Source organism: Buteo buteo, chromosome 9 (assembly GCF_964188355.1).
Source record: "Buteo buteo chromosome 9, bButBut1.hap1.1, whole genome shotgun sequence".
NCBI classification, from domain to species: Eukaryota; Metazoa; Chordata; class Aves; order Accipitriformes; family Accipitridae; genus Buteo; species Buteo buteo.
Genome location: NC_134179.1, coordinates 2,015,974 through 2,038,125, shown reverse-complemented (window position 1 = coordinate 2,038,125; position 22,152 = coordinate 2,015,974). Strand labels below are relative to the sequence as shown.

Sequence of the window (22,152 nt, the reverse complement as noted above, 5' to 3'; positions counted from 1 at the left end):
TGCGCCACAGCTTCTCCTGGAGATGGTGAGAAAGCCACGGGGAATGAGATGGGCTCCAGGAAAGCCACGTCGCAACAGGATTTAATTGAGGAGCAGCGCTCCTGCAAACGGGACACGTGTTTGTCTGGGCGATTTTCTCCAGCTGCAGCCCCTCTCGCTCTCCGACATCTTGGTATCGTTGCAGCAAACTATTTAAACGCTACCCACTGTACCTCATCGGTTGGGCAGCCCCTCCACACGTACGGGGCCCTACCTTGCCACCCCTCCAAAGGAACTTGCCGGCAAGGGCCGAGAGCCAAACAACGGGACAAATTAAATCAAAAGCACAGCTTCGGCACCCAGGGGGAAAACGCGCATCAGCTTTGACTTATTGCACGGCGCACGCTTACAGGAGAGAAGCAGCGGCTTTTGTCACTGCAAGGGGCCATGAAAAATGAATTAGGGCCGCTGCTGGGAGAGGCCGCGCAGGAGAATCTTTCATTCTGGTGACGCTGTCCTCTCTCACCTTGCAAGCAGCAACAGGGAAAAAATCGCGGGGAGGAAGAAAGAGTAAGGAAAGAAAAAAGAGAGAAGACTTCTTGTTGGGTGGCTTGTTAAGGTCTGGCTCTGGGTTGCAGGAGAAAGCAGGGGAAGAAGAGTGGCTCAGGTGCCCCGAGAGCGGCGTTGGTGCTCGAGCGGGTGCACGGAGCTGCCATCTCATCGGTAACTCTCCGGAGAGGGCTCTGCTCTGTGGGAGCCTCGATATTTGTTTTTCGCGAGCCTTTTGCACACATTCCTGCAAGGAGACAGAAAAACTGCGTGGGAAGTGGCTTGGGGCCAGTGGCTCGGTACTTTTCTTCTAGGAGCATCCATCCCTCCCGGTGCCAGTTTGCTCTAACGGGGTGGTGCATGCCGTCCAGACCTTTTCCTGGGGCTCGGCATCCTTACTGGTGCCCTGAGAGGAGGCAGGGGCCGGGAAAGGCTGAGGACAGCAGCTGCCAGTTTGCCGAGCCCTGAGCTGCCTCTGAGCTGGCCCAGCTCTCCCTTGCCCTGAAATAAAAGGGCTCGTTCTTTATTCAACTCGTTTGCTCCCAAATTATAGCCTCGTTTGAGGGTGGTTGGTCCCCAAGTTGTTTTGTTTTGTTTCTTTAAATATTAATTTCCATAATCCTTTTATTTCCCAAGGAAGTACTTCTTGCAAACAAAGGGTTTAACGCTCCTCTTTTATTCCCGGTAACAAATAAGTCGTCTGAGGCGTGCAAACATCCCGGCAGCAGCAAGCCGTGCGTGCGCGGCGGCTGCCCGACGGCGACAAACCACGTTCGAGGACGACTTGAGGCACGCGGGGGACGGGGGAGAAGCGTCCCCACGGGATCGCGGGTACCGCAGCAGCATCTCCCTGGAGATGCTCGCCCAGAGATGGAGGGCAGCGAGCCCGGCGGGCACCGGGAAGCCCCAGTGCAGCCCGGGATTCCGATCTTTGGCGCAGAGGCATCTCCGACGTGCCTTTTTGAGATGGCAGATTTGAGAGCCGAAGGCCGGGAAGCACAATAGAAGATAGAATGCTTGTATCTCATTGTCTGGAGAATAGATGGGCTGCGGGCTCCCGGAGAATAGGAGCTGCCACTCAGGTGGCTTTAATAGAACAGGCGGCAGATAGATTTCAATAAAAGAAATGAGTATAAATATTGTTAGCAGAGAAGAGAAGAAAAGTGAGAAAGATCTTGTTTGACGAGTCACAGTGGGAAACTTTCAAGGACTTTTAAGCTAAAAACTCTTCACGATGGTGCTGTAACGGGCAGCTAGATTGACTCGGACGCGTTACCCAGCGCCGGCGAGGCGAGCGGACCCGGCGGCCGTCCCGGCACGCTGCGGTGCAGTCTTTGCGCGGGAGGCCTGACCCCAGACGCGGGGCACGGCAGCGACGTGGCCATGCTGGGGGAGCCCGCTCACGTTTCGGCTCCCCGCGCCTTGCTTTGGCCATCCGCGGAGTGGATGGCAAATACAGGTTATAGGCTATACAGGCTGTGAATATAGGCTGAGCGACCAGGAGCAGGCGATGCGGCGGCCTCTGGAGGGTCTCCGCAAAGCACGCGTCCTGGCAACTGGCGAGACGTGTCGCGTGCGTCTGCTTAATAGTTAAAAAATTTGAGTTGTCGTAGGACAGGTGAGCCCCGAGCGTGGTCTCAGGGCTGACCGAGGGTTTGCACTGAGCGAACGCAGCCACGAAGGTGGGTCCTGTCTCAGATCTAGCTCCAAGTAGCGCACAAAGTTGAAGAAAACGTCCTCCCTGGCAGCAAAGAGCAGAGGTTTGGCAGCGGGCTGCGGAGCCACAGCCTTCATGCTGGCTCCCAGTCGGTGGCTGCGCTCAGAGGGCGCCCGTGGAAATCCCTGTGTCTTGTCCCCATGCTTGCGGGCAGCCGGCGACGGGGCTTTCGGAAATATTCACCTCTGCTGACATCAGCCCAAAATCACGCCCAGGAGGCTCCTCCGTCGTGTCTTGAGGAGAAAGATGAGGCACCATCGGCTCCCCGTTACGCCCAAATCAGTTGCGAGGAGAAGAGAAGCCGTGGTGCTGCGCGGCCACGTACGAGGAGAGGCTCCCACGGCCCAGGGGACGAGGGGACGCCTATCCCGGTGCAGTGGAAGGACTTTATGGCGAGCGTTGGTCTATCGCTCGGGTTGTGCCCGCCTGGAGTGTGACGGTCGGCCCCGGCCGCCCCTCTTCCTCACAGCCCACGCCGCCACACGTGAGGGCGCGGAGCGAAATTGGCTGTGAAAGTGCTGCCGAATCCAATTCCATGAAGGGTACGAACAAGGAAAGCGGGATATTTCCCCTCTCCTCGGTGACACCAGGCACAGCCAGTCACGGTCGCCGCCTCCGGGGCTCAAGGATGAGGAGGGACCCGGGGCCACAGCAAAGTCGCTACCGCAAAGTTCCCGCAGCCCTGAGCACCTCGCGAAAACCAGGTGGCAAGAACGCCATCCCCCGGGACTTCGTGCGACGTCGGGCCACGGAAATGTGCCAGTCAATGTGGAAGAACATGCAAGAGGAGAGATTTCTTTCCTCGTCACTGGGAAACTTCAAGAGAGACTTGGCCCTGTGGGAGCGCGACGCGGTTTCCGATACGCTGCGTGCCTGTTTCTGGGGTTACGGTCCTTCTTCTGAAGGCTTGTGAGAAATGAAGAAGAGACGGTCCATACCACGTACCCGCAGTGTGCTGGTGCCGTAGGTGCGCTTTCTAAAGGGATCGCTCCTCTGGGGGGGGTCGCAGACGGAGATGGGCTGGTGCCCATGGTACGGGGACGTAATGATCACGAGAGGAGGAGAGGAGCGTGCTGTGCTTGCCTGGGTCGATAGGGTAATCTTAAAAAAAAATCATTTTTTTTATGATTGCTCTGGATGATTTCCAGCAGGTTAATTACCCCCAATCCTTCTCTGCTGGAGTGGGGTGGCATTCGGCCGGCACAAGGGAGTCGGAAAGAGGGGGTGCATGGAGGGGAAGCTGCTCTAGCCGGTGTCATTCGCCTGATCAAACAAAAATGGGAAAGGGAATTTTTGAACTGCCTGAACTTCGTTCTGCATGTGTTAATTGAGCAGTCAGGAGCAGGTAATACCGATTAATGAGAGGTGAAGCAGGTGCTTCCCCCATCTTAGGCCGGGGCACGTGCTGGAGGCAGCCTTAGCTCTTCTCTGCCCACGTCACCGGGGCTGCCCTACCTGCTTCAAGAGCCCGGGTTTGCGGCGATTCCTTCCCCCGCCTCCTGCCTTGCACGCCGGGATCCGAGCTGCCCATGCAACACTACTAAATCGCCCACCCTGGGCTTTTCCGCCCACTGTTGTAGCGGAGGAGAGGTGAAGTGGGTCTCGGGTGCCGGCAATTCGCTCTTATTGCCTTTGTGCATTGTATTTATTTACTGTAAACTGTTAAAGGACGGCCATCACTACCGCATCGGCGTGACGTTTGAAATAGATGGCTCTCGGTTTTAGCATGTCCCTCGGAGCCAGGAGACTGCGCAACGTTAATGTTTATTGCCAGAAGTAGCCGTAAATTGATAGTTTGGAATCGCTGTAGGGACTGTAATTAACTAGTTACTATTTCACCTCCAAAAGGAGCAATGTTTCACGCTCTTACTTTTACTTATCTGGAATCGGCCGCTGTCAACATCCGCTGAAGCCCGTATAAAGATTTATAGACCTTGGAGGTAAATATTGACTAATGGGCAGCTTGGCTTAATGTTCACCTTGAAGGACAATAAATTGCGCTATTGATTGAACCGAGATGTCAATATCTGCATTGTTGTAAACATTTTAATAAAATTATCTCCATAAAATATTCTCCTTCTCCGGCCGATCCCACTAGTCGGTTCGGTGCCCGGCAAACGCAGCGGTGCAGCAGGCGGGGTAGCGCCTCAGGACCGGCCCCAGGACTTTGGGCATCCAGAGACCAAACCCGTTGTGGGACGATCGCTGAGGTCGCGCCTTTGAGCTTTAGGGTTGGAAATATCGCAGCCCTGGACGGCTGGGTTGGCTCGCCTCGATCGCCGAGGCGCAAGGAGCTGGTACGGGCACACGGCAGCGTGAAAGATGCACCATTGGTGCTGGGCGCCGCATGCCGTGCTGCACCGGTTGGCGCGGTATGTTGCATGGCTCCCTAAGCCGCAGAGATGTCTTGTCCGTGTCATCCCCGCACCGCCTTGTACGTACGTCTGTCTGTTTTCCCATGCTTTGCCTTCCAGAAATCGGGGCAATGTGGCTCTTGACCCTTTGCGGCTGTTTCTCACAGGAGACGATGGTGTCCACGGCGGGTGCTCGTGACGCGACACGCAGAGTGGGAAAACTTCACCAGGGTGGTGATCTTTAGGAGGTAGCGTGGTGCGCAGCAGCGGTAGCGGTAGCTGTGCTGCCTGCCTCGCTCAGGGCACCGCAGGTTGCTGGTAGGAGCCGCAGCGAGGCATTGGTAAGGTCTGCGGGATGCTGCGGTGGAGAGCTTGGCGGTGCTGGGACCCGCCTCGCTCGCTGTTCAGCGAAGCTTTTTTAACAGCCTGGCGGGCGCGCAGTGTTCAGCCAGGGAAAGCCATAAGCCGCAACAGCGAGCCAGGGGACAGCGGTGCGTAATTAATTTGGGAACCCGTGTTCACTTTCTGGTGGGTTGTTACGTTGTCAGAGGCTCGATGGAAGCAAACGGGTAGGAGGAAGCAGAAGGGAGACGAGTCGGGCTGGGAAAAGGAAGAGGAGTGAGGGATGGAGAAAGGCAAGGAGGGACGCGCGAGGCGACAGCGATCTCTCTAATGTACCTGCAGTGACTTGTCTGCACCACATGAAAGACGTGGTTCGGTTATTTCTACCTCTGTATTTTGGGCTGCTCACTGCCGTGGCACTCGGCTGTCTCTGGCTGGAGGCTCCCGAATGCCACACCGAATGCTGCCGAGCTCCCCGGCTCTGTTCGTCACATGGGCCATTCGTTATGTGTCGAGTCTCTCTTGGCTATTTTGCAGCTCCAGGCTGAGTTTTCCCCCTTGCTCCTTTGTGCTCGTGCTTCCCCTTCCCTGAGGTTTTTTACGGAGATCTGCAGAGATGCAGGTCTGGCAGAGCAAGTCCTATGGAGCGCGTGGCGGTCTGCGCACAGGCTCCCACTCGCCGAGCAGGTGGATTCAGGCTCGGGTTTTCCATCTCCCCGGTTCGCGCCGGGTTAGTTTGTCATCCTCGGCTGATGAGCGAGGAGTACGCTTTTGCCTAGTCCGTGGCCATTCCATTTCTGGCCTTTATTATGCTCTTAGTATTAATAATAATGATGATGGGTGCTGGCTGTGGCAGTTTTCTAGCTCCTGAGGAGATGAGAGAGCTCTCCCGTTAATTCCCGCAATATTTCAGCTCCTAATTGTGCTCAAGCAGAGACAGCCTCGAAGAGTTCCCACCGTCGATTTGGGCGGAGCGGGACCGGTACCTCTGGTGGAGCTCCCAGAGCTGCGGGGCCCCAGGCCAGCGCTACCTCGAGCATCCCTGAGCTCCAGGCGCTCTCGGAGGTAGGGACCACGGTATTTGGGTGCCCGTTGCCTGCTCCAGCCTCGGGCGAGTGGTGGGAGCAATCCCAAAGGGCCCGATATACGTGAGAGTGATTAGAAAAGTAATGCCCATTCAAAATCTGGGCTGAGGCTTGCGTTGTTTCTAGGCCAGGGGAGCTGAGGGTCCCCCAAAGCAGCATCTGTGTCCCCGTGCAACCCGGTGAGCAGATAAATGTCCCTCCTGAGCCCCGCCAGCCCCGAGGGACCCCAGCAGCCGCGGTGACATGGACACCCTGTTGCTTTCTATAAAGCAAGGTCTGCGCTTCGGGACTGTGTTTGCTTAACCCTGGCCCCGCTCCCTGGGTCCTGTCTATTTGGTTTCTCATTCCTGGCAGTCACTAATGAATGGGATTTGTCCAACTATCAAAGACTTCCCATTATAAATAGGCAAAAATGCAGAGGCCAGGGAGCTGAGCAGTCGGCCGGTTACGCTAGGTCTGCCCCTCGGCCGACATGGGATCCGGCAGCGGCGAAGCGGCTTTACGGACCCGATTTTCCTGTGAAGCCCCTTGTGCGGGAGGGGATGGGGGGGACACAGTGGATGTCCCGTGAAGCGGTGCCCTTGGGGCAGCGATCCCTCGTGTCGCCTTATTCCTTGAGATGCCACAGCTGGCGCTAAGGAAGCCGGATCCAGCCAGAGCCTCTCGCAGGGAGGGTCTTCCTAATGCCATCGTCGTCAGAGCACGAACAACACCAGATTGTGCTCAGGGCAAAAGCAGGTGTCGGCTCTGGCCCAAAGCCTCCCGTTTTGGTCCAGGATGGGCTCCACACGTTGGGGTCAACGGGCTGTAGCCGAAATCCCACAGGCGCTGCCATGGAAGCGCTCCGGACCCCAACACCCTGACCTCTTCGCGCTCTGCCTTTGTCAGCCAACCACCGCGTGCGCGTATCCAGACTTCCACGCAATGCCTGAAGAGGAAGCCTTCATTTCCCAATTTCCTGACCTTTTGTGGGTGGAAAGCCGCCCCTTGCAATTACTTTAATGAAGCCTTTTGCTGGGTAACGAAACGCGCTCGAAAACGCCGCTTTGCTTGCAGGTCGGACCAGGGACGCCTGCTAAGGCGAGAGCTCGTTATTGCCGCGTGTGAGCCGGCTCCGGCGCGCTCAAGGAACCGCCGTTGGTTGGTTGGGAAGCGGCACGTTATCTGAGGCTCTGCACAAACCCGAGTCAGATTTGCGCACGGAGCATCTGAAGGCCGCCGGCCGTGTCGTTATTTTATCGGCAGGCAGCGCTGTGCTACAGAGAAGCCGATTCTAGGTCAGCCGTGAAAGGGATTTTTTTGTTTTCCCCCCTGCTCCTGGTTTTTTGCAGTGCCTGGTGCTGCGGGCCTGGTGGATGTAACGCTGCGATTTTTGTGTCTCCGAAGGATATTGGTTTGGGGGCAATGCCTTCGTATCTTGCCCTTCGGTTCCGCTAAGTACTGATGTGCTCGGCTGTTTGGACCGTGAGCTGCTTGGGAGGGCATTTCAGCGCGGGGCCGAGGGCACGCGGGTGGGTGGCAGCAATTTGTCCCGGCAGGTTGCGCTGGAGAACTCTCTTCGCCCCTTTCCGAATCTCACAGGGCGGCGCGGGGCCGCCTTCCCAGTTAGACCCACCCGGGACGGCGGGATGCGTGCGCGGGGTCCTCGGTTCGGCTGGCGAGCGTGCGGATGTGCGAGGGAGCCGCGGACGTGCCAAGTCCCAGGGCTGCCGCGGAGAGGTGGCCGCCACGAGGTCCGTCACGGGGGAGAGCCGCGGCGCGGTTTCGTTGCGGCTGAGCGTGTTTGCGCTTAGCTTGAGCCGACAGCGGCGGCACCCGGCATCCCAGCAGCAGGATCCCAGCGGATGCCCGGAGCGCTCGCCGTGTCGAGCCGTGCAGGGGCGTTACAGAAACCGGCTCGGGACCCCATCCGCAAACCCCCACGTACGTGTGCTTTCCAGATGGCCGCCTTGGCGGGCGGTAGCGCGTGACCGCGCTCGTTATTTATGTGCTGCGGGGAGAGACGCTATAAAAGCATCAGCCGGCGGGATGCGGGCGGCGCGTGCCCCGACGGGAGCCTCCCGCGCGTACGTTTTGCCTGCGTTTTGTTAGGAGCGAAGACGCAGACAATCGGCCGGTTGAGCGCTGTGAGCCGTGGCCCATCACGCTAGCGCGGAGACGGTGGTAGCCAGTCGGGGAGCGAGGGCAAGCGTGGGATCGCCTGGCTCCGCTGGCCGAGCTTGCCACGTTCCCCGGGGACCGGGGACCTGCGCTCGGCCTCTCCGCCGTTGGCACTGGCTCCCAGAAACAGCTGTCCAGAGCTAATTTATTTCCTAATGCTGCAGCGATGTTAATTTATAAATTACACTGGTAATTCGAGCTATTATTAATTTCAGATGGTGTAGGGCAAGCCTAATTAAAATATGACACCGATTGCCACACATATGTACCGAGGACTACCGTTTAAAATTTATAGGAATATTAAGCGTGACACCGGTCTCCGAGATGCTTTGCACGGTAATTACAGCATCTCAGCTGCAGGAGATCTGACAGGGAGACGTAAACGAAAGGAAGGGGGAAGTCATCCCGTCTGGGGCCTGTTGAAAACCCGCTCGCGCCATTTGTGCGGCGTTTCTCCAGGACGTGTGGTGGACGCGTCCTAATAGCTGGATCTCTTTATTTAACTCCGCGTTTGTTGTAACGCCGCAATCTCCGTCAACCCGGAGACTATCACGGCCCAACACCTGCGCCTCGCCGGCCGAGTGCCGTGGGTTTCGGGGAGCGCTTTGAAGCAAAGCGAGCTCTTGGAAGGAGCGTGGAGGGGGTGTAAGATGCTGGATGAAAGGAAAGGCTGCCGAACACGTCTGCCCGGCTTCGAGCGAAAGCAGGAGCTGCGAGCGCAGCCCACTGTGGGGAATGCAGAAACGAGCCTGGAGCAGCACAGGGACAAAGCATTTCGGCCGAAGGGCGATGTTGGCGCAGTGACTAATGGGCATAAAGTGGCTGTGAGTTAATCGAAGCTGAAAAATTAGAGGTGTCTACATAGAGCCAGCCGAGCCCAGCGGTGCCTCCCGGCAGGAGGGTGGGCTGTGATGTGCAGACGCCAAGGAAAGATGATTTTGGGTCATCGTAGCAGGGCGCAGGTTTGTCGAGGACTGCTTCGCCCGCCCCGTGCGCACGTTGGGGACGTCGTCACCGGCAAGCGACGCTCTCGGCGGGGCTGGGGCCGCCGCGGAGGTGCGGTGCTTGCGGATGCCTTTCTGGCAGGGGTTTTCTCGGGACGGCGGAGCACGGGCACGTGAGCGTGTCGGGGCTGGGCCTCGCGGGGTGGGCGTCCTAGGGCAGCGCGACACGGTTGCAGATTTTGACTAGCCGGTGGGCATGGGTTCGCTGCGCCTCCCTGACACTCACGGCCCTCTCCCTCCACCCCTACAGCCGTGGGCTTCATCAGCGAGGACGAGTACTTGGAGATCACGGGCATCACGCGGGAGCAGTCGGGCGAGTACGAGTGCAGCGCTTCCAACGACGTGGCGGCGCCCGTCGTCCAGCGAGTCAAAGTCACCGTCAACTGTGAGTAGCCCGGGGGGTGTCAGGGGACAGGGACGGGGTCGCCGTGCTGCCCCGCGAGGGGATGGGACATTGGCGGTGGGAAGCGGGGCAACCCCAGCCTTTGGGTCCCGGAGCGAGACGGGTGGCAGCGGTTTTTCCGAGTGGGTGGTGGTTTGCCCTTTTTTACCCCTTCTTCTCAAGCTCCCTGGTTTTTTTGCACCGCCGCCTCCTCAGCCATCTCTGTCCACCTGGGTTTTCCACCCATGGTGAGACGCTGTGCTGATAGCCTCTGGGGAGGGGAGAGAAGTGAGCGGTAAATAGGAATTTTTTTTCCTTTAGAAAAAATGAGAGAAAGAAAGAGTGCAAGGAAGAAAGCGGCATATTTCGTGCTCGGAGACAGAGGTGAAGACCCTCCTACACCCCTCTCTGGCCGCCCCTCTCCGGCCGCCCCTTCAAGTGCTCAGGGTTAGCACGGGGGCATGTGTGCTGCCTGAGAGCTGGGGGTCTCCACTTCTCGGAGAAGCCCTCGCCGGGCCACAGCGTGGGGTCCCCTGTGAGCCCAAAAACCCCCAGACGGCAGCACCGGAGCGGCAGGAGCCGGGCATGGCTTCAGAGACGATTTTGGCTCCTTCCTAAGTGCGGGGAAAGAAAAGGGAGCTTGAGGAGCGAGGGGAGGGGATAGGACGCCCCAAGGCTGCCAGGCGCCAAACCCAGACTCCCATCTTCCCCGCAGACCCACCGTACATCTCGGACGCCAAGAGCACCGGGGTGCCGGTGGGGCAGAAGGGCATCCTGCTGTGCGAAGCCTCTGCCGTCCCCTCCGCCGACTTCCAGTGGTACAAAGACGACAAGCGGTAAGAGCCTGGGGCGGAGGGGATGCAAAATGGGAGGGCAAGCACCAACCCTGTGGAAGCCGTGCCCGGTGCCGCCGGCTTTGGAATCGGCTGACTGGGCCTGTCTCGGCAATGGGGCCGTGGTAGCCGGACAAATCCCCGATAACCCTCGATGCAAGCTGGGTTCAGACACCAAGGCAGGTCCCCTCCGATGGCAGCGGGTCGTGCCGATCGGCGGGAGCTGCCGCCGCTCGGTATCTATTAAAAGCAGGCCAGGTCTTCCTATTGAACTTGGCGCGGCAGAAAACAGACGAGGTGAAGTTGAGGGGGGCGTTTTTCCAGGAGCGTCTTTCCGCCAGCTGGGTTTTGGCCTCCATCTGGGTAAGGCAGCGCAGGCAGGATCGCCGCTGCCCGTGCCTCTGGTTTACGGTCTCACGGTCAGTCCCCGCTTGGGTGAAGCGTAACGGCCGACAGCGATATCGGCAGCGCGAATCCAAGCACTTGGGCGCGGATGAAACCCCCATCATCTTTTTAAATGCTTTGGCCGGAAGGCAGCGTCAGCCCCTCGCTGTTGGAAAGGCAAAAGAAACGCGGTGTTGGTCAAGAGACGGGGTTCTCTACGCTGCGGAGACAGCCTGCCCGGCGTGGTGGGGAAAGTCGCCCTTTTAGGTTGACCAGCAGCTCCCATGTCCCACCTGAGCAGCGGCACGGGGACGCGGCCGGGGGACGGAGGAGGGGAGCGGTGCAGCCCAGGCTAGGGTCCCACTCTGGAGCAAATGTCTGTCTCTGACCCCGGGCAAAGTTTTTTAACCTAGTTTTGCATTGCTTCTCCCCGGGAGGCCCAGAGGGGGCTGTGGTGTAGCCCGACACAGGACGAGCCACTTAGGTCGCTGATAAGGAGGCACGGTTTAGCCGAAAAAGACACCATGGCAGCTAGAGGGGAGGCTGGGGCCACCTGCCTTGCCTGTTTTGGGAGGAAAGGAGCAGGTGGAGCATACGAAGCGGGGGACGTTGGGGTGGCAGGTGAAAGGCTTTGCTCGGATGTAGGCTGGATCACAAGGGCCCGCAAAGCAATGGCAAGATCGGCGGTCGGAGCCCGGCAGGGGTGATGATGGTGAGCCGGCCCTTCCCAGGAGGAATTGGCCAGTAAAAGAGCCGCAGGAGCGGAACCACAGGAGGGGGAGGCCAGTTAGTTTGGGGAAGTTGACGTGCTCAGTTCAGGCTTCGGCGTTCGCGCGGGAAGGAGCCTTTCTCGGGTAGCTTCCCTGGGCGCCTGTGCCAGTTTGGAGCATCCCTCCCTCTGCACGCCGTTTGGCAAGTGCCGAAGCCATCCCCTTTGGTGGCAACTCGGCATTTGTGAGGATGCCTCCAGATGGCGTGAGGACGGTGCAGGCCGGCCGCTGAGGGACGAGACCCAGCAGAGCAGCGTCCATCTCCCGTACATCTCCCACTACCTCCCCTTCTTCACGCCTGGTCTTTCCCCAAGGTCGACATCCCCGCCATCAGGTGGGACCAGGGGATAGCGGGTCATGGAAAATGGCAGACGCTTCTCCTCCCGACGCCAACCCCGTGACCCTCTCCCCTTCTGCTTTTCTCCCAGGCTGGCTGAGGGACAGAAAGGACTGAAAGTGGAGAACAAAGCCTTCTTCTCCAGACTGACTTTCTTCAACGTCTCCGAGCAGGACTACGGCAACTACACCTGCGTAGCCTCCAACCAGCTAGGAAACACCAACGCCAGCATGATCCTCTACGGTGAGTAGCGCCGAGGGACCCAGCCAGGGAGGGGGCCCGGCTTAACGGTGAGACTGCCCACGCGCGAGACGCGGCACGGGTCTCTTTCTGCCTTTTGGGGGAGAGGTGCATTCGCCACTGATCCTTTCTGCCCCGGGGTGTGGGTCGGAGGCCGCGGCGAGCCCGGGGAAAGAGGAAAGCCTCCCAGCATAACCGCAGGCTCGGGTCCGGCACCTGCCGTTGTTGAGAGGTGTTCGGCACCGCCTTTGGGGTCCACCGTCGATGCAAAGTTGGGACTCAGCTGTGGGTTTCTGTCCTCTCGCTCTGATGAAACCCTAGGAGAGCCTCTGTTCGAAGGCGTCCTCCCATGTCGGGAGGAGAGATGGTGCTTGGGGTCGTTGCGGCAAACCCGCGGGACCGCGCCATGGGCTGCCGCGCGGCACGCCCCCGTGCCCACCCGAGACTAAGCAGCCCCTGTGGCTCCGCCGCCTTCCAGGTCGCGTTTTCCACTCCTGCCAAGCAGCTGCGTTCTTCCTGACAGTGCCAGAGGGAGATGGGAGGGTGCAGAGGGGAGGGAGGGGGAGCATCTCCGTACCCTCCTCCGGGGGCTGTTTTCTCCGTGTGCCGGAGCTGGGATGAGAGCGACGCGTCCGTCTGACGCCAGTTGCAGCCGGGATGGGCGCCGATCGCTCGATGCGTTTGTCGAGCCTTTTCGGGTGGCGGCAGAGCCAGAGCAGGGGGCCACGGCCGCCAAGACCTGGAGGTGGATGGCAGACCTTGTCCCTGGCTGCTGCCACGGGGATATTTCCCCGCCGGGAATGCGGGGCAGGCGGTCCTCACTGCCGAAGTGTACGGGAGAAGCAGGGCTCGGGGACCTCCCTCCTCTCCCAATGTGCTCCCAACGTCATGCTCCTCTTTGCCACCCGGCTGTTCGGCCTTGTCTTCCTGCCTCTCGTTGTTGTACGGTCAGAGGCGAGCAGAGGGAGAGATGAGCCTTCCTCATCCCCAGCCTTGGTGGGGCGGCTCGGGGCCAGCAGACCGCGCTCTCGGCAGCACAAAGCATGCAGGGCTAGCGGGCAGTCCCAAAGTTACGCGTCGGGTCGTTCGGTGTGCCGGAGCGGCGTGGCACGGGAGGCGTGCCGAGGCCCTGGGAAGCGATGTCCGCTTCTCATCATCCTCAGCGAGGGGCTGGATGCAGTTCCAGGGAGCCCCGAGCCAGGGAACTGGTTCGTCTAGGGAGAGCGGAGGATGCCGGGCTTTCCTGGGGGCTGCCCTTCTCGGCCACGGGGCCGTGCCGAGCCTCGCCATGGAGGTGGCATCACAGAAAGGACTCATCCTCACCTGCCGTCGGCATCAGTTCCCCCGAGCCGCCACGGTGGCGGAGTCCATCCCATCTCAGACACTCGGCTCCGTGCCTCCGGCCCCAGTATAGAGCTAACCTTGGATGTTAATGAGCCTAACAACCGTTTGTTCCCCCCAAAAAGTCTGTGCTGTAAGAGATGAATGTTAGCATCTTTACCTGCCTGTTAAGCTGTCGTTAGCATCACCTAGGAACTATCTTGGTTCTCTTCCCCGCCAGCCTTCCTGGTCATCGGTGTCCCCAATAACCCCTTTTTTTAGGGGGACCAATGCCTCCAGCACTGTGGAGCCATCCAGACCCACCTCCGTCTGTGCCACCGCCTTAGGGTGGCTGTGCCAAGCGCCCGACATAGCCTGAGCCACACGTACATCCTTAGCTTTGATGTCATAGGCTCCCTACGGGTTTACGACGTTAAAATCTGAAGTAGTGTGGGACCTTGGTTAGGCATCTGCAGGCGCAAACTGGATGAAAAGCTGCCAAAAGCAAAGACAACTTGTCTCTGCCGATGGCTTTGTCAGAGCTGTTAGTTATTTGGTTTCTAACCCACAAAGGATGCTTTGTGGAACTCGTGCCGCCATGGCGGCAGCGTTGGGCAGGACGCGGCGCAGCATCCCACAGAAGTCTAAGCTTATTTTACTGTGCCCCTTAGCTTTGTTGACCTGATGGTGACTCCCATTGGGCAACGAAATAGGAGTCCTTTGACCACCCGTTGCTTCCGTAAAGACACGTCCATTTAACGATCCTTTCCATCTTTATTAATCGAGTCTCCTCGGGGGGGCAACGGTTCCCCAGGCCGCCCTCACCCCCCACGGACCCGAGGGGACCGTGACGTGTGGGCCTCCCCTGTCTCCTGGCACGGGGGTCCCCAATGCTGCCGGGAACCACACACACACACACATACCTGTGGCCCAAGAAACATCTCACCTGTGAGGTTCCGGGGGACAATTTTGTAAGTATCCCCTTTTCCCCGAAGCCGAGCAAGCATTATGGAGTTTCCCCTCCCCAGCAAACAGAGAATCGATCCGTGTGGGTACAGTGACGTGAGCCTTTCCAGCACTGTGTGACAGAGGCTGACTCAGTGTACGTCTTTTAATCCTTTTTTTAATGTAATTTTTCAGGGAGGTCAACTGGCGCTTTGTTTAACATGTAGCGCTTGTTATTATAGGCCAGCGGCCCATTCGGCACTGTCTGTGATGTGACAGAGCATTGTGTTGCAGAGTTGGGGAACAGAAAAGCCCTCCACCTCTCCCCCGTCGCGTGGTCCGCGTCTCTTCCCAGAGGCCGACGTGGGGCGATAAATGCGTTTGGGCCATTGCGGGGTTATTGAGAGCAACGGGTGGCAATCCCGTGCCGGAGGGGAACGGGAGGAGCGTGGGGGAGAGCTGAGCCCCCAAAATCCCCCGAACAGCAGCCACCGCGCTTCGCTTTTTGCTCGGGGTGCGACCATGGACTTTGCCAGGGTCCCCCCTGGGTCTGGGGTCCCGCAGGCGCCCTGGCTCACGCGGCACTCTTCCTGGACGAGGGGACCGTGGTCCCGGAGGAGCGGGGCGCGATTTGGGCGGCAGCAGCGCGCTCGGTGCCCCATCCGTTTGTTTTTCCCGGCCTTGGGTCGAGGGCAGGCTGAGCTTTCCATTGCCCTTTTGCCTTAACTTTCGCTTGTTCTTTAATTTTTAGAAGAGACAACTACCGCTCTGACACCCTGGAAAGGTCAGTAAATCGGGGACCCCCGCAAACGCCAGCGCTCCCCCCACCCCGTTTCCCCACGGGCCCCTCCGGCTCCCGTCCCGGCGGGAACCGCGGCACCCGCCGCCTCGACTTCCCGCCCCAGGATCCCGCCGCTCCCGCTGCTATAGCGATGGATTAGGGCTTTTTCGCCGTTGTCCGGCTGCCCTCCCATCCCGCCTCCTCCCCGCCAGCCTTCTGTGCCCATCTGGTGGTGGTCTGTGCCCTCCGCACGCCCCGCTCCCACGCTCCCTCCCCGCCGCAGCTTCGCCCCCCTCCCCATCGCCAGGGCGAAGGCGGCGACGTCTCTGCGGTCCGCTTTCCCCGCGTTGCTGCTTAAAACGGGTCTCGGGGCGGGCCCTTCCTCCTCTGGGATGCTTCTACTGCCTTTTTTCCGGGATGCATTAGGGGTGGAGAGGCGTCCAGTCCTCTCAGCAGCGTTACTCGTGGCCGTAGCGGCCAGCGCTCTGCCGTGCCATCTTACCGGCCGGCCAGCTGGCTTGGCGTCATCTCAATTTTGGGGCTTCGTAGCTGGGCGGCTTCGTTAGTGACGCGTTGAGCAGTCAGCCCGCAGGATGACTCGTAGGGGTCGTCGTAGGGTAGGTTGTCGGGAGGGCGACGGAGGTAGCGCGGAGATGATCGCGTCTCCGGATCCGCCCTCGCGCGTGGCTTCCCGGCCACGCCAGGATTTGTGGCTAAGCGGGAAGCATCGCGAGGCATCCGTGAGTGTGTTGGAAGAGGGCTACCGGTGGGAGACGCAATGGTTAACGGCCCTCAGCACCCCAGTAGGGCTTCGAAGCGAGGGGACACGTCCCAGGGTTTCAAAACCGCGGGTCGATCGGACCTCGTGGGCAGGGTGCCAGCCTGGCTGCCTTCCCCAGATCTTTTCCCAGCCTCACGTTCCCCCTGGGCCAACGATTTGGGGTGTTGTGGTGAAAGCTGCCGGGTCGGCCAATCTCTGCATCCTTTTTCCCGTGCTGAGCTGTGAGCTCCTCACCCGCTGTGACCCACGGAGGCGCGGATGAGCTCGGCTCTTCTCGACCGCCCTCCTCATCCCATCCTGTTCTTCCCAAGATGGGCCGGGCCCGCAGGCAGAGCATGTTACCAAAAGCGAACCCCACACGAGCTGGGGGGGGGGGGACCGGAGCGCCGAGGGCTGAGCATAACGCTGCCGACGGTGTCTGCGCCGGGCGGGCAGCCGGTTATCCTACCCCCCCCCCGAGGGACACCCACGGGGAAAGATGGGGAGGTTGCCCCTGCGCTGGCTCACTGGGGCTGGCAGAGCGTGGGTGGTGCGGGGCGAAAGCTGTCACCTCCCCTACAAGCGCATCTGGAAACTCAGATTTTGGAGCGGGGCGAAGGGGCTTGGAGGAGGTTGGTTGGCGGTGACGAGCAGGGGAGGTGCTGGGGAACAGGGTCTTGTGGGCATAGCGGGACCGCGGGGGGGGTCGCATCCCAAAAAGTGGGGTCGGCGGGGACGGCCGGCACCGTGCCGTCGAGCCCGGGGAGCTCTCCGCCGCGTGCAATAGCAGCGGGGGCCCAAATGCTGTGGTTCCGTCGTCTTTGTTTTGCGTTTTCTGTTTTTTTGTGGGCTTTCTGGCTAACCACGCGGGCGTTTCCTCTCCCTTCCCGCAGGTCCCGGCGCCGTGCACGACGGGAACAACGGTGCGTGGCGGCGAGGCGGCTGCGCGTGGCTGCTGGCCCTCCCACTCGCCCAGCTCGCCCGCCAGTTTTGACCCGAGAGCCGGCCCGCAGAGTAGCGGCGGCGACGACCACAGCCGGCAAGCGCACGCAGAAAGGAGAGGAGGAAGAAGAAGAAGTGTTCACCGTTTCCGAAAATAATCATAAGAATTGAGAGAGTATCCGGCCAGGCCACCTGGGGGAGGGGGAGAGAGGAAAAACACGCAAAAAAAAAAAAAATGCAACGGGAATTTGGAAAGGAGAGAAAAGAAAAAAAAAAAAATCCCAGGCTTCCTGCTGAAGATGCAACACGACCGAGTCTTTTTCTTTCCCCCCCCCCCCTTTTTTTTTTTTTTTTTGTCTCCCACCCCTTTTCCCCCCTGTTTTCGCCGCTCTCTGCCGCGGGCCACCGTGGAGGATGGGCGGGGCTGTTGGGGCGGGGCACTTCCCACCCCTCCCTCCTGCACCATAACCCCCTTGTCCCCCCCACCCTGTCCCCTTCGCCGCCCCTGCCCGCCTGCTCCCTCCCTCCCACGGGGACCCCTCCGTCTGGACGCGACGGTTTTTTTCTTTGCCGAGATTTCCCCGTCTTCTCGTGGACCGTGCCGCCATTTGTGTTTCTGAATATATATATATATATATCCATGTATACATATATATATATATGTATAGATATATAGATCTTCAACAGTTACCACACCGCCATGAACAGAAAGGGCGGAAGGGGACCGGCGTGAAGCCACGCATTCATCGTACCACCCGTGGGCATCGTGAATGATAAGGGGTTCTGAGTCATGGTTAATTTTATTAATTGTATTTTCTGATACGAACCTAGAACTCTTAGTTCCTAAACAACAGAAATGCAAAAAAGAAGGGGGGCGGGGGGGGGGGGGGGGGGGGAAACAAACCCAGAAAAGAGAGGGGGAGCCAGCAGAGAGAAGAAATTGGTTCGCCGAGCACCGCTCAGCCCAGGAGGCGACTGGCCGAGGAGGTTTGCGAACCCGGCGAGTCGGCATGGAGGAGGAGGAATCCCGCGCAGACCCCCCCCCCCAAAACCGGCCTAAAAAGCGGTCGTCCGAACAGTTCCTGCTGTGGGCGCGGGCAACGCTGGCCGCGCGTCGAGGCGGAGGGAGACGCTGAATCTTTTTATGGGATATATATATACAGTATATATAAATATACATATATATATAATTTTTTTTTTGTTAGCGTTCTAGCCACGGTTCCCAGCAGGGTCCTTCCGCTGCCATTACTGCATGCTGTATATGGAGTTAGGTGTGTATCGGTCCTCGACAAGACGAGGCGAGCGTCTTGGTCCACGCGTCCCCAAACCCCCTCGCCTTTCCGCCTTCAGGTCACCGGCGCGGCGGGGACGAAGGCCCACGGGGGACCGGGGCCCCTCGCCGTTGCCTTTCGCCGTGCGGCCCCGGCCCCTTCGCGGTGGAATAAAACGAACTGAGGGACAGAGGGAGATCTATATAGCTCAGTTTTATATTTTTTTATATATATATATATATATATGTATGTATACGTGTGTGTGTGTGTGTGCGTGTGTGTGTATATATATATATAAAAAAAAACAAAACAAAAAGAAATAAGGAAAAGAAGGCGAAGCGATCGGCACCTGGCCGCTCCTCCCGTGGCCAAGCCGTCAGCCAAAACGCGGGACCGGTCGACTCGCCATACGTTTCGGCGGGCGTCTCCCCTGCGGTGGGTTTTCCTCCCTTGGTTTCCTTTCCTTCCCCGCGGCCGACGGTGGGGGGCACGCGGGGGGGGCCCGGGGGCGGGCGGGCGGCGAGGGGGCTCTCTCTGCCTATCCATTAAAACGATTGTTCCATGTGGCCGCTCCGTCTGGTTGTGGTGCTCATTGCCGCCGGGGCCACCCCGCGCTCTTCCCCCCGCGCCGCCGGGGACCGGGAGGGACACCGGGGTGGGGGGAGACTCCGGGTGGGAACACCGAATTGTTGTTAACGGGCCGGGATGACGTCGGAGGGATGGCGCCCGGACCTCGCCGGCAAGCCCGACAGGGATGCAGGTAAGGCTTTGGTGAGTAGATGGGGAGGGTGTTGGGGTGCCACTCCACCCTATTCCCCCCACCCCGAGGCAGGATCCTGCCCGGGGCCCCAAAGGTTTTCCGTGTAGCCCTCTGCCCCAGCAACGGGGATGCTCACGGCGAGTCCCGCGGGAAGGAGAGACGCAGCGATGCGCGGCGGGCATAGGAAGCCGGGCATCCCCGCGCAAAGGCGCGTACGGGCGAAGCGCGGCGGACCAGAGTTTGGGCATAGGTGGGCCACATCTGGCTCATCTCGGCTGGCATCTTGATTTCTTTGCTGGTGTGCAGCAGCTTACTTTTAGCGGATATATTCCTCGGCCTTGACCGTCGCCGCCGGGGCGCCGGCTTCTTTGAGCTGCCGGCACTTTTTTTTTTGTAGGATCGGAAGCTGATGGTTAGCGATGGTGGGATTGTTTTGCGGTTTTTTTGTGGCTTTTTTTTTTTTTATTTCTTGACCCTACGATGAGTTTGCATCAACTGAGTGACAAGCACGGAGAAAGGGGAGAGCGCAAAACGGACGGTAAGGAGTTGCTGGCGGTGCGAGACACGGGGCGAGGGAAGAGGTGAGCTCCAAGGCTTCGTGGCACGTCCCATGTGAGGGATGGGACGGCATGGGAGGAGGCGGCCCTTCTGGCAGCCACGGTTTACCGGAGAAAGCGTCGCGGACAGTTTCATCTTCAGCGGCAGGTGTAGCTCTGCCTCTCCCAGGGGAAAAAGAGTGTGGAGGTCTTTGCGTGGGTCTTTTGGGAGTCCCAGGCTGGGCCAGCTGGCTGCAGTAGAGCGAGCCCGGCAGGAGAGGTGGTGCTCGGATGCTCGGGGGGGCTCAGGGAGGGACTTGACCCAGCAACTGAGGACGGGTATGGAAGTTAAGGGGGGAGCGTTGCCCTCACCCTCTCTCTGTCAGAAATTTTTTTTTTGGTGCTCTAGGTGAGAGGTCATGGAGCATCCGATGCCAGGGTTTGAGGGCTGAGAGCAAGGCTGCTCAGTGGATGCGTTGATGTATTAATTTATTGAAGTACATACGGGTGTCTCTCCGCGGCAGGGAGGGACAGAGATCACGGCCTGAAGCTCGTCCTCCAGCCCTCTGGACGTAGTGGCCAAGGTTGTCATCCTCGGGCGTGGGTCAGGCGTCGACAGGGCTATGGAGGAAATCCTCCCAGCAGCAGGCACCCCGTGGCCGGGCTCACGGTGGAAACGGGTCTTGTCACCTCCCTGGCGCTCGGTGGCGGTATGAAAAGGGACGATGTGGATGAGGCGTATGTAGTTTTTTTGGCTTTTTTTTTTCCTCTCGAGCGGAGGTGGGTCCATCACCAGATGCCAGAACTGGCATGGCAAGATGGGAAGCATTAGTGAGGACCAGACAGTGGCGGGATGCACGGGGGCAACCGTGGATGAAGTGAGAGTCACTTACCAGCACCTGTAGTTGCATTGCATGAGTCCTGGCTCCCCGATGGGGTTTTGGGGTGGTTTTTTTTGCAGGGGGGAGGGAGATGCTCAAAGCAGAGATGGTTTCCCATCCTGGACCCCTTCTGGGGAGGCTGCTGGGTTTTGGAAGCACTTACCTTTCTGCCGGGGTCCTTGAGGGAGGGACAGCAGAGGCATCCGCGGCGCATGAAGTTGCAGCAGCTTGCAGCGGTGCGGGGATGGAGCCGTCGGCTTTGCCGTGTGCTGCGCGCCAGTGCCCGCTGCCAGTGGCAGGGCAGTTTGTCATGGGCTTCGGGGATAAACCTCTCAGGACCGGGCTTTTCATTTGCACATCAGGGAAAGCAAAGGGAAGACTCTGTTGGGTCCGGACTCATCCGGCAGCCCCCACTCCCCCACTGCTTCCCCGCAGTCGTCCCAGGTGCCCCCGGCAGCCTTACCGTTCTGGGACGTATGGCCGAGGAACGCTGGCCTTGGGATTTCCCTAGGGAAACGGGGACCGTCATCCGCTCAGCAGTTCCATCGGCGGCACGTGGCGACAAGGAGACCGGGCACCCGCAGGCGATGGGGCACTGCCCATCATCTGGGTTGTGTCTGAGCTGCAAGGCGCGGGTCCCACGTTCGGAGGGGAGCTTGTTGAAAGTTTTGTCCTGGTTGATGGGGCAGAAAGATCCCCTGGGGAGTGGGGAACACGGCCTGCCCCCCCTCCCAAGCCATGCGTTTTCAGGGTGGGGCGGTAGCCATGCTGGGGAGATGCCGAGGGTCGCGGCTCTTTTCGCTCTCGGGCCTCGCTGTCCTTGGCTTTTGACAACGATGGTTTGCCCGTGTCGCGCACCGTCAGATCGCGACGGGAGCGAAGCTCCCTTAGGAGGCTGTCGTCGGCAGAGGCATCCCTCGCGCAGGGGTAAGTTGAGTTGTCGGAGCGGGCGGCGTTACGAGGTGACGGAGAAGATGCAGGGAACGGCTTTGTTGCTGGAAGGAGGCTCCCGATCGCGCCGCTTCCGACGAACGTAGGTGAGCGATGAGAGCAAAGCCAGTCCTTACCCCGCAGGAGCTTCGTTGACAGGTACGTGCTCATCGGGGGACGGTGGTGGGTGGGACCCGGGACCCATCGGCGGAGCTGCGAGGGACGGGCCAAACGCCAGCAGCCCCCCCCCCCACTGGGGGGGGGGCTCGAAGTGTCGCAGGGAACGATCAAAAGCAGCTCCAACTACGCGTCGGGCGCCGCATCCCTTCCCGGGGCGCGCGGGGTCCGCGAAGCAAAGCCCCGAAGGTACAAAGTTCGTCAAACTTTATTGATACACTGCACAATCACAACCATCTCTTATTCTTGCTGAATTAGAAAAGGTTACAACTACAATGTAACATGCACAAATCTCAGGTAGTATAGCCACCCTTGGAATACAATGATGGACGGAAACCGAAGACCGGCCGCCAGCGGGAGAGACCCGCAAACCACGCTCCCCTGACCCTGGGGTGCCCAGCTGCCCCCCCCCCCCGAGCCTCCCGCTGCAGAGAGTGGCGGTCGTGAAGGGGGGGGGGGGTCCAACGCCCAGCCGACACACATTCCTCACATTGGCACGAGACAGTCGCACGCCGACCCGGCAGCGGAGGATGGGGGGAGCCCACATGGCACTGGGAGGAGATGAACTCGGGGGGGGGACGCGGGGATGGGGGGAGAGCGGCCCCAGCTCCGCCAGCCTTGGCACACGTCGCCTCCGCTATGCCGCGGCCTCCAGCCCCCCCAGGGTGTCTGGGGCTTAGTTCAGCGTTCGTGCGGCGAGAAGAGAGAGACCT

General features: G+C 59.7%; 1 protein-coding gene across 4 annotated transcripts in view; it reads left to right on the top strand.

Annotated features, from left to right (window-relative positions):
* LOC142034147 (protein CEPU-1) overlaps positions 1–18,992 on the top strand; it is a 351,450-nt gene extending 332,458 nt beyond the window's left edge. For 3 of the 4 annotated variants that reach the window (XM_075034863.1, XM_075034865.1, XM_075034866.1), the window contains 5 exons: positions 9,441–9,575; positions 10,288–10,408; positions 11,988–12,139; positions 15,153–15,185; positions 16,836–18,992. In XM_075034863.1, coding sequence (XP_074890964.1) covers positions 9,441–9,575; positions 10,288–10,408; positions 11,988–12,139; positions 15,153–15,185; positions 16,836–16,936 — 542 coding nt within the window. In that variant the 3' untranslated portion in view covers positions 16,937–18,992. The remainder of the gene's footprint in view (positions 1–9,440; positions 9,576–10,287; positions 10,409–11,987; positions 12,140–15,152; positions 15,186–16,835) is intronic. The other variant, XM_075034864.1, reaches the window with a different exon arrangement.
* The last annotated feature ends 3,160 nt before the right edge of the window (positions 18,993–22,152 follow it).